This window comes from Blennius ocellaris (genome assembly GCF_963422515.1).
Source record: "Blennius ocellaris genome assembly, chromosome: 17".
Classification (NCBI taxonomy): Eukaryota; Metazoa; Chordata; class Actinopteri; order Blenniiformes; family Blenniidae; genus Blennius; species Blennius ocellaris.
In genome coordinates, this window is record NC_137666.1 from 24021157 (window position 1) to 24033439 (window position 12283).

Sequence of the window (12283 nt, forward strand, 5' to 3'; positions counted from 1 at the left end):
TCCTCCATAAGCTCCTTGGTGGGACCAGATGGAGCCTCTTGGGGGTTCCGGTCCACCGGCCTCATGGTCTCTGTTCTTAGGGGAACGTCAAACTTCCCTGTACCAGAGAACGTGACGTCAACATGGTCATCCACCCTGTGCGCTAGGCTCCGCCCCCCTCTGAGGTGGACCATGTGGTCGACACCGACTGCTCCTGTTCCAGATCTACTGGGTTCTAGAGTGAGGAGAACCTCCCCGTCTGAACAATCACAATGTAAAAACAAATAAAGATCCAGAGGCTCAGAACTCCTGAAGTGAAACATAAACTACTGGAGGAACGATGGAGAACGCCGGGCCGCAGAAGTGGAGAGAGGTTGTGGATCCTTACATTACGTTATGGAATGTTATGTTATTGAACGTTATGTTACGTTATGGATCGTTATGTTATTGAACATTATGGATCTTTACGTTACGTTATGGAACGTTACGTTATGGAACGTTACGTTATTGAACGTTATGTTACGTTATGGATCGTTATGTTATTGAACGTTATGGATCTTTACGTTACGTTATGGAACGTTACGTTATTGAACGTTATGGATCGTTACATTATGGAACGTTACGTTATGGAACGTTACGTTAGGTTATTGAACGTTATGTTACGTTATGGATCGTTATGTTATTGAACGTTATGGATCTTTACATTACGTTATGGAACGTTACGTTATGGAACGTTACGTTATTGAACGTTATGTTACGTTATGGATCGTTACATTATGGAACGTTACGTTATGGAACGTTACGTTATGTTATTGAACGTTATGTTACATTATGGATCGTTATGTTATTGAACGTTATGGATCTTTACATTACGTTATGGAACGTTACGTTATGGAACGTTACGTTATTGAACGTTATGTTACGTTATGGATCGTTACATTATGGAACGTTACGTTATGGAACGTTACGTTATGTTATTGAACGTTATGTTACGTTATGGATCTTTACATTACGTTATGGAACGTTACGTTATGGAACGTTACGTTATTGAACGTTATGTTACGTTATGGATCGTTACATTATGGAACGTTACGTTATGGAACGTTACGTTATGTTATTGAACGTTATGTTACGTTATGGATCGTTATGTTATTGAACGTTATGGATCTTTACATTACGTTATGGAACGTTACGTTATGGAACGTTACGTTATTGAACGTTATGTTACGTTATGGATCGTTACATTATGGAACGTTACGTTACGTTATGGAACGTTACGTTATGTTATGGAACGTTATGGAACGTTACGTTATGTTATTGAACGTTATGGATCTTTACATTACGTTATGGAACGTTACGTTATGGAACGTTACGTTATTGAACGTTATGTTACGTTATGGATCGTTACATTATGGAACGTTTACGTTATGGAACGTTATGGAACGTTACGTTATGTTATGGAACGTTATGGATCGTTATGGAACGTTACGTTACGGAACGTTAAGGAAGTGAACCAGAGTACTATGATGCACTCTTGTTTCACCCACAGCCTGAATATTCCAATAATCCCGTCCAGTCCAAGTATTTTGGTCGTTCCAGTGTCGTTCAGCTTGAAATGTTCCAGGAAATCCAGTCCGTCGTCCTCGTTCAGCAGGTTTCGTCTCATGAAGGTGTGTGAACAGTTAAATATGTCGGTGCTCAGTGACGTGTGGCCCAGTGCAGGGTGTCGCTCCTCACAGGTTCTACTGTATATATATATATATATATATATATATATATATATATATATATATATGTGGTTAAATAACTGTCTGTTTATTGTGTTTATGTCAGAGTGAAGTGCTGAAGGTTTATGATATCCAATAGAAATATCTGATAATAAACATAAACATGACATGAGATTATTCGTTGATCTGGAGCCGCGGAGCATCGCAGCTGTTGTAGAATCAGTCTGGTTGAAGGTTTCCTGCAGGCTGCCTGAACTTTACCAGTAAAAACTGAAATGTTTCTGGAAAAGTAATTTGAGGCTCCAGAATGATAAAGGACTTCAGGGAATGCTGCGTGATGAGACCCTGGAAAGCCCAGGGTTCTAAGTCAGGAGCCGTTTCCACTTCCTGCAGCGGTTTGCAGCAGCAGCGGTTTAATTACAGACACACACACACTTTCTTAATGTATATTTTTAACACTCGCTGCAAAATTAGAGCAGTTTAACGACCCGCGCAGCTTGTGGAGGTTTTCTGAGTTTGCAGAATATTTAGACGTCGTTTCAGCTTCAGAACAAACAGCGACAGGAACCCGAAACGACACGCGACTGGATGTGGAGCGACGCGGTGGATCAGAGGTGTCCATCGCTCTCAGGTCTGATGAGACACGGCGACTCAGGTGATTCTCATCCAGCCAGGCCAGACGCTCCATTCCAGATCCCAGGATTCCAGAGTTTGAGCTTCAAGCCAAGACGAAAGTAACTGGATTCACTTTTCCTTCATTTTTCTACCACAACAATAACAAATAAATACAGAAATATCAGTTATTTCAACATGAACGCCTGCATGATTGAATGTCTTTATGGATTCTTACAGTTTAAATCAAAATACAGTAAAACCTGTGATGTAGGGACGCCCTACAATCCAAGGGCAAGTGTCCCCTGAAGACAGGTGTCCTCTCTTCAGAGGGTCACCAGGACAAAGTGTAGGACCAGTTGATATTGAATGAACCAAACATCAAATATGTTCTGGTTATTTAAAAGAACATAACTGAACCAATACAAGATGTATACAATATAAATACATAAATACACATGTATATAAGATGTGTACAATATAAATACATAAATACACATGTATATAAGATGTATACAATATAAATATATATATATATATACACGTGTATAAGATGTGTACAATATAAATACATAAATACACATCTATATAAGATGTGTACAATATAAATACATAAATACACATGTATATAAGACGTGTACAATATAAATACATAAATACACATCTATATAAGATGTGTACAATATAAATACATAAATACACATGTATATAAGATGTGTACAATATAAATACATAAATACACATCTATATAAGATGTGTACAATATAAATACATAAATACACATGTATATAAGACGTGTACAATATAAATACATAAATACACATGTATATAAGATGTGTACAATATAAATACATAAATACACATGTATATAAGATGTGTACAATATAAATACATAAATACACATGTATATAAGATGTGTACAATATAAATACACATGTATATAAGATGTATACAATATAAATACATAAATACACATGTATATAAGATGTGTACAATATAAATACACATCTATATAAGATGCATACAATATAAATACATATATACACGTGTATAAGATGTGTACAGTATAAATACATATATACACATGTATATAAGATGTGTACAATATAAATATATATATACACATGTATGTAAGATGTGTACAATATAAATATATATATATATACACACATGTATATAAGATGTGTACAATATAAATACATATATACACATGTATATAAGATGTATACAAGACAAGTATTATCCAGTTCCATCCTGAGTGAGCAGACTGGTAAACTATTACTGTAATAACCTTTAAATTTATACTTCAAAGGGTTTCTTTGTTGTGTCAGTGTGTGGAATGAAATGTCTATTTTTACAAGATCAAACACTGAAAATGATGACAATGTCAAAATAAAGTCAATTTAATGAAACATTGTGGTGTAAAATACAATGAAATGTCAAAATAAAAGTAGTATAAATCCTCTATAAGCTCCTTGATGGGACCAGATGGAGCCTCTTGGTGGTTCTGGTCCACCGGCCTCATGGTCTCTGTTCTTAGGGGAACGTCAAACTTTGGCGTCAAACGTGACGTCAACATGGTCGTCCCCCTGTGCGCTAGGCTCCGCCCCTCTGAGGGCCTCTTCATGCTACCAATGTCCACTAGTACGCGAGGTACTCATGATGCCAAAGTCGTCATCCGCCCCCGTGCGCCAGTCTCCGCTCCGACCCTCCGCGGTCGACCGCCTGCGGCCCAAGTTTTGTGACCTTGTGACCTCTGTGTGCCGACTGTCCATTGGCCAGAGCTCCTGGACGCTGTGGTCCCCCCGTCCCCATCCTCCTCCGAGGACTCTTCCTCTCTGGTTGGATCTTGTCTCGGAGGCCGTTGGAGGATTTCTCAGTGTTGAAACTCTTCTTTTTTGCTACTTTAGCAGTGACTGCAGTCGTTTTCTTGGTCTGCCCAGTAGATTCCTGCTTGCTCAGCAGTTTTTGTCTCTGCCACGGCTTCAGACGCACCTTCTTCTTGGCCTCCTGCTCAGAGGTTCTCCATCGGGGCTTCGCCACGGTGGTGCTGGTCCGGTTGTTCATGGTGGTTCTGATCCGGTTGGCCATGGTGGTGCTGGTCTGGTTGGACACGGTGGTGCTGGTCCGGTTGTTCATGGTGGTTCTGATCCGGTTGGCCATGGCGGTGCTGGTCTGGTTGGACACGGTGGTGCTGGGCCTGTTCGCCACGGTGGTGCTGGGCCTGTTGGCCACGGTGGTGCTGGGCCTGTTGGCCATGGTGGTTCTGGTCCTGTTGGCCATGGTGGTGCTGGTCCGGTTGGCCACGGTGGTTCTGGTCCGGTTGGCCACGGTGGTTCTGGTCCTGTTGGCCATGGTGGTTCTGGGCCTGTTGGCCATGGTGGTGCTGGTCCGGTTGGCCATGGTGGTGCTGGTCCTGTTGGCCATGGTGGTTCTGGGCCTGTTGGCCATGGTGGTGCTGGTCCTGTTGGCTATGGTGGTTCTAGTCCGGTTGTTTGGGGTTCTGGTCTGGTTGTACGTGGTTCTGGTCTGGTTGTTTGTTGTGCTGGTCATGTTGGCGATGGTGGTTCTGGTTCGGTTGTTCGTGGTTCTGGTCCGGTTGTTTGTTGTGCTGGTCTGGTTGGCCATGGTGGTGCTGGTCCGGTTGGCCACGGTGGTGCTGGTCCGGTTGGCCACGGTGGTGCTGGTCTGGTTGGCCACGGTGGTGCTGGTCCGGTTGGCCACGGTGGTGCTGGTCTGGTTGGCCATGGTGGTGCTGGTCTGGTTGGCCATGGTGGTGCTGGTCCAGTTGGCCACGGTGGTGCTGGTCTGGTTGGCCATGGTGGTGCTGGTCCGGTTGTTTGTAGTGCTTGTCTGGTTGGCCATGGTGGTACTGGTCCGGTTGTTCATGGTGCTGTTCTTCCCGGCTGCGGTGGGTTTGGCCTGCGGCCCCCCGGTGAGCCTGAAGGTTCTGGGCGGGGGTCTGGTGGGTTTCTCACTCGTGTCCAACACCGGGGCTGAAACGACACACAAGTCAGTCACGTTGTTTTTTCACTGCGTCGCTTTTCTATAAAGTGAATGTTTGAAATACTTGCTGCTCTATTCTGGACTGTTTGAAGTCGAATGGGAAACGACTTTTTATAGTTTTATGGCCAACAATTAACCAATCTGGCAGCATGTGAACATGGAACGTAGAGGGTTTGCTGGGGACACGGTGGGGGGGGGGTGTGCTGAGGACATGGAGAGGTTTGCTGAGGACACAGGGGGGGGGGGGGGGGTGCTGAGGACATGGGGGGGTTTGCTGAGGACACAGGGTGGGGGGGGGGGGGGGGGGTGCGCTGGCCGGGGCGCTGAGACAACCTGCAGCTCGAACAGCAGATCTCACCACATACTGTTATAGGCTGATGTCAAATGATTTCTCATCTATTAAATCTCGTTATAGTTCTGTTTGAAGTGTGAGGAGTCGACTGGTTCAGACCGGTTCAGACCAGTTCAGACCAGTTCAGACCAGTTCAGACTGGTTCGGACCGGTTCAGAACAGGTCAGGCCGGTTCAGGACAGGTCAGACCAGTTCAGACCGGTTCAGACCGGTTTGGACCGGTTCAGAACAGGTCAGGCCGGTTCAGAATAGGTCAGGCCGGTTCAGACCAGTTCAGAACAGGTCAGACCGGTTCAGACCGGTTCAGACCAGCTCACTGGAAACTTCAGAAAGGTAAGAATGTTGAACTGTGGAGGCGAAGCAGAGACTCACTCTCTCTGGGGACGAACTCAAACTGTTTCCCTCTGACTTTGACCGGCAGGAGCTTCTGCTGACACTTCCCAGGAGGAGCTCTCCTACACACACACACACACACACACACACACACACACATACACACACATACACACACACACACACGCACGCACGCACGCACGCACACACACACACGAATGATGTTGCTGGTTTGGTCTGGATGTTGATGCTGAAGAGGAAGATGCTCTATAATCTGATGTTAGAGGAGGAAGATACTCTATAATCTGACGTTAGATGAGGAAGATGCTCTATAATCTGGATTAGAGGAGGAAGATGCTCTATAATCTGATATTAGAGGAGGAAGATGCTCTATAGTCTGGTGTTATAAGAGGGTATAATCTGGAAGACGAGCACCTGGAGGGATCCATGAACTTGAAGACGGTTCCATAAGGAGACGTGCTGCTCGGGTACGACGTTGCCAGGAAGTAAAGTTCTCCTGCAGAACGACGGCAGACGTCAATCATCAGTCAACAGACGTCAGTCAGACGTCAGTTGTCAGACGTCAATCGTCAGTCGTCTGTTGGCAGATGTCAGTCGCTCCAGATCGGAGCAAAGAGACGAGAAAAGCAGGAACTCACCTGCTTCGTCTTCGGCGAAGGAGATGATGAACTTGTGATGGTGGTTGATGAGTCCCGGGAAGGAACAGGTCTTTGTGTCGCCCATACACACCCTCCTCTCCCTCCAGGTCCCGCTGGGCCGGTCTTCCTCCAACGCCATGATGCGGCTGAGGGTCACAGGAATCAACCAATCACACGAGGCTTAACTGGATTAACCAGCGATGAACGTTTCTCCCTCCACAAGTCTCACTGAGGCCTTTTAATCGTGGGGGGAGGGGCTGTGGTGTGAACCTCGGACACTCCATGTGCTGTGTTTCACTGAACAAAGCTGATTGATTGATTGATTGATTGATTGATTGATTGATTGATTGATTGATTGATTGACGCCGACCACTGGAGGGACTCTGTATCCCCACATCCTGGTTCTGGTTCTGGTTCTGTTGTGGTGAATTGAGCCAATTAACTTCTGCTGACAACATTGAAATGTGCGACTGGTGTCTGCAGTCACGTCGGTTTATTTCGGGTTCCTCAGTAAATTTAAAACACAGCAGCTAAATAAACACACGGAGGAAACAAGGCGCCCGTTTCTTTCTCTCTGAAAAAAGCTGGCAGAAAATAGACATTTCTTTTTTCTTTCTTGGCCAAGAGAAGCGCGAACTTACCCACTCATGAAGTCTCCAAAAATGTACAGGCCGTTGAGATTGGGTGATTCACAGCCTCTGTATACAAATCCCCCCGTCACAGACTTCCCAACATGATGGCTGTAGGCAAATATGGGGAGGATGTCATCTGTTGAGGCAGAGAGACGCAGAGTCTCCCGTGTTAAAATTAGATGTGAGGCGATTAGCAGGTGGTGAAAGTTTCTAAAGGACAGAAAACGTCTCTCAGTCGTGACCAGCGGGGAAGTTCGACCTGAAGACCGGCGACTCACTCAGGGACGAGTTGTGGCAGAGTTTCACGTCGTAGCACTCGAAGCCCTCCTTGGCCCGCCAGCCGTAGTTTCCCCCTCGCTCGATGATGTCGATCTCCTCGTAGCGGTTCTGACCCACGTCCCCGCAGAATATCCGGCCGCGGCCGTGGCGGCTCGCCGGGTCGCCGCGGTCCACCGAGCAGCGCCACATGTTCCGGACGCCGTACGCAAACACCTCGGGCCGGGCGTCGCGCTCGCCCACAAACGGGTTGTCGGCGGGGATCCGGTAGGCCGTCCCGTCGGAGTCGCCGCCGTCAACGTCGATGCGAAGCACCTTCCCCAGCAGAGCGCTCCTTCACAGCAAAACACAGCGAAGAGACCGTCAGGATTCCTGACGACGTTCTGGACGGACGCGTCTGTTAAGACGGTCGGAGGACGGACTCGTCTCCTCCACCGCTCCGTCCAGCCGGACCGCTGGAGCTGAAGATCGTCGACGGGCAGGAGGAGTCGGGACAACATGGGGCCAAAGCAGAAGGTCGGCTGTGGTTCAATCCCCCATTTCACCCCGACGACACGAGGGAGTGCCCTTGGGCAGGACATCAAGCTCCACTACGATGTTCCAGCTCTTGGCTCGGGACCCACTGGTGAACGGGACCAACAATCATCATGGCGCTGGCACTGCCGGCGCGGTTGGTGTGTTTATAAGTGAAGTCCGTTGACTGACAAGCAGATCAAACTGAAGAATTGTAACAAGCATTTATCTACGAAGTGCGAACAACCAGAACAAATCAAGCAGGCCAAGGAGGCAAACTGCTCAGAAATCTGCAGACGTCCCCAAAGAAAGAAATGTTATAATGACTTGGATTAAATCACATTTCTCCTGCTGGGAGGCGACAGAGCAAGCGACCCAGCTGATCCAGCAGCGGGATTATTTCTTCAACTTTACTGTCACGCCTCAAACAAATGGACTTTTTACAACTTAAATTTGACTCCTTTGGCTTTCAGTGCTTCACACAGTACATTCATGTGTTCACGCAGTCCTTCACACGATCGGTTCAAGTTGTGTTCAGGGTTTAACCACCAATCTCTGCACAGGAAGCCATTGTTATACTGAGAAGCATGTTTAACTGTATTTTTATAGTTTTTTAATGATCATTTCAGAGACAAACTGTCCAACAGCCTGTTGCCGTATGAGAATATTTCTTAGGGTAACTTTAGTATTTATTAACAATGGATACAAATGTAGTTACAAGAAACCGTTGTCAAATAGATAATATGTAAATCTGACATATTAATGTAGACAAGCGTGTGAATGCATTGAAGCAGTGTGGGGAAGTGGAGAGCTCCGTCTCCTCACAGAGAAAGCGCCTGGGTTCCATTCCTCTGTTGTGAACGCCGAACCGTTCGGCCTCAGAGGAACAAGAAGTGAAGTGAGTCAGCAGAGGACGAGGGACCAGAACAGCGAAACAGCCTCTCACTTGTTCTGAGCGTTGCCGTACTTCCCGAACGGGTCTCCAGCTTTCCCTCCGTCCCCGGTGAAGATGTAGAGGAGCCCGTCCAGGCCGAAGAGCAGCTGGCCACCGTTGTGATTGGCCGCCGGTTCCTCGATCTCCAGAATAACCCTGAAGAGGAAAAGAAAGCAGGGTTGGGCTTACGGCCATAAGAAACCTCTCCAGACCAGGTTGGACTTTACAGACTGAACACAAGACGTCTGGGTCCTCGCACACCCGGAGCGAGACGGACAATCTGACAGGAACGTGTCAAGATGTCACGATTCTGATTGGTTTTAATCGTTCCTCGCTGTTCAGGGTGACGTCGGTATTTTATTGGTGCTCACAGCAGCAGAACGTTTTCCCGAGCGCTGACATGTACTTGCAGGCTGTGGAGCTTCGTGCCTTCGGGTGAATGACGATACACAGACCCATACATCTTTCAACACGTCGTCAGCGTGGAGACGGATCAGGGGAACCTGCCAGCTGTCAAACGGGGCGCAGGAGGTGGACGTACCTCTCCGAGGACGGCTCGGCCACGTTCATGTCCGACGCCGACACCTTCATCTCGCTGATTCTGACTTTCTCCACCTGCCCGTCGGAATGGACGGAGTAGTAGATGAAGAAGCGGCCGTTGTGGCGGTACTTTGGGTGGAAGGCCATGCCCAGGAAGCCCCTCTCGTCGCCCAGCCAGGGCGTGGTCAGCACCTGGCCGCTCAGGTCCAGGAAGGGCCGCTCCAGCCGGCTGCCGTCCGGCAGGTACACCCAGACGAAGCCCACCTGCTCGGCGATGAACATCCGGTGAGTGTCGTCGCCGCCGTGCAGCATCAGCACCGGGTTCCTCAGGCCGTTGGCCACCTCCGTCAGGCACAGCTGCAGACAGCCCCGGCGGTCCTCCGCCACCCGGCCCAGGTTGCTGTTGAGGTCCAGGCTCTTCAGGACGTTGGGGGTAGCAGTAGTCCTGGTCCGGCAGGTCCACCAGGGAGCAGAAGGTGGTGGCGTCTCGCGCCGAGGTCTGCTGCAGCGCCCGGTTCTCCGTCAGGTACTTCACCACGTGGCGGCACTGGTGGTGGAACCGAGAGCAGAAGCCGAAGCACATCCCAGGAAGCTCTCTGACCGGCGTGTAGGGGTCCTCAGCATCGTACAGGTGGGCAGCGTACGGAGAGCACTCCTGGAGGGGGGGGGGGGGGGGGGGGGGGAGCAGCATCAAGGACACCTGCACCGCCAGACATTCCTGTCTCTAGATTCTCTATAATCTGGAGTCAGAAGAGGAAGATGCTCTATAATCTGAATGTTAGGAGGAAGATGCTCTATAATCTGGAGGTTAGGGTGAAGATGCTCTATAATCTGAATGTTAGGGGGAAGATGCTCTATAATCTGAATGTTAGGAGGAAGATGCTCTATAATCTGGAGGTTAGGGGGAAGATGCTTTGTAATCTAGAGTTAGAGGAGGAAGATGTTCTATCATCTGAATGTTAGGAGGAAGATGCTCTATAATCTGGAGGTTAGGGTGAAGATGCTCTATAATCTGGAGTCAGAGGAGGAAGATGTTCTATCATCTGAATGTTAGGAGGAAGATGCTTTATAATCTGGAGGTTAGGGTGAAGATGCTCTATAATCTGGAGTCAGAGGAGGAAGATGTTCTATAATCTGAATGTTAGGAGGAAGATGCTCTATAATCTGAATGTTAGGGTAAAATGCTTTGTAATCCAGAGTTAGAGGCGGAAGATGCTCTATAATCTGAATGTTAGGAGGAAGATGCTCTATAATCTGGAATCAGAGGAAGAAGATGCTCTATACTCTGAATGTTCGGAGGACGATGCTCTATAATCTGGAGTCAGAGTAGGAAGATGCTCTATATTCTGGATGTTAGCAGGAATATGCTCTATAATCTGGAGTCAGGGGAGTAGGATGCTCTATAATCTTAATGTTGGGAGGATGATGCTCTATAATCTGGAGGTTAGGGTGAAGATGCTCTATAATCTGAATGTTAGGAGGAAGATGCTCTATAATCTGGAGGTTAGGGGGAAGATGCTTTGTAATCTAGAGTTAGAGGAGGAAGATGTTCTATCATCTGAATGTTAGGAGGAAGATGCTCTATAATCTGGAGGTTAGGGGGAAGATGCTTTGTAATCTAGAGTTAGAGGAGGAAGATGTTCTATCATCTGAATGTTAGGAGGAAGATGCTCTATAATCTGGAGGTTAGGGTGAAGATGCTCTATAATCTGGAGTCAGAGGAGGAAGATGTTCTATCATCTGAATGTTAGGAGGAAGATGCTTTATAATCTGGAGGTTAGGGTGAAGATGCTCTATAATCTGGAGTCAGAGGAGGAAGATGTTCTATCATCTGAATGTTAGGAGGAAGATGCTTTATAATCTGGAGGTTAGGGTGAAGATGCTCTATAATCTGGAGTCAGAGGAGGAAGATGTTCTATAATCTGAATGTTAGGAGGAAGATGCTCTATAATCTGAATGTTAGGAGGAAGATGCTCTATAATCTGGAGTCAGAGGAAGAAGATGCTCTATAATCTGAATGTTAGGGGGAAGATGCTCTATAATCTGGAGGCAGAGTAGGAAGATGCTCTATATTCTGAATGTTAGCAGGAAGATGCTCTATAATCTGGAGTCAGGGGAGTAGGATGCTCTATAATCTTAATGTTGGGAGGATGATGCTCTATAATCTGGAGGTTAGGGTGAAGATGCTCTATAATCTGAATGTTAGGGTGAAGATGCTCTATAATCTGAATGTTAGGAGGAAGATGCTCTATAATCTGGAGGTTAGGGGGAAGATGCTTTGTAATCTAGAGTTAGAGGAGGAAGATGCTCTATAATCTGAATGTTAGGAGGAAGATGCTCTATAATATGGAGGTTAGGGTGAATATGCTCTATAAGGTGAATGTTAGGGTGAAGATGCTTTATAATTTGGAGGTTAGGGGTAAAATGCTCTATAATCGGGAGTCAGGTGAGGAAGATGCTCTATAATCTGAATGTTAGGAGGAAGATGCTCTATAATCTGGAGTCAGGGGAAGAAGATGCTCTATAATCTGAATGTTAGGAGGAAGATGCTCTATAATCTGGAGTCAAAGAAGTAGGGTGCTCTATAATCTGGAGGTTAGGGGTAAAATGCTCTATAATCGGGAGTCAGAGGAGGAAGATGCTCTATAATCTGAATGTTAGGAGGAAGATGCTCTATAATCTGGAGTCGGGGGAAGAAGGTGCTCTATAATCTGAATGTT

General features: G+C 46.8%; 1 protein-coding gene across 1 annotated transcript in view; it reads right to left on the bottom strand.

Annotated features, from left to right (window-relative positions):
* Window positions 1–3992: 3992 nt before the first annotated feature.
* hhipl2 (HHIP-like 2) overlaps window positions 3993–12283 on the bottom strand; it is a gene marked incomplete at both ends in the record, with an annotated part of 18684 nt that continues 10393 nt past the window's right edge. The window contains 9 exon segments of the mRNA XM_080513102.1: window positions 3993–5314; window positions 6049–6131; window positions 6445–6526; window positions 6669–6814; window positions 7310–7436; window positions 7579–7910; window positions 9036–9179; window positions 9565–9995; window positions 9997–10218. Of these exon segments, the coding sequence (XP_080369228.1) occupies window positions 3993–5314; window positions 6049–6131; window positions 6445–6526; window positions 6669–6814; window positions 7310–7436; window positions 7579–7910; window positions 9036–9179; window positions 9565–9995; window positions 9997–10218 (2889 nt within the window).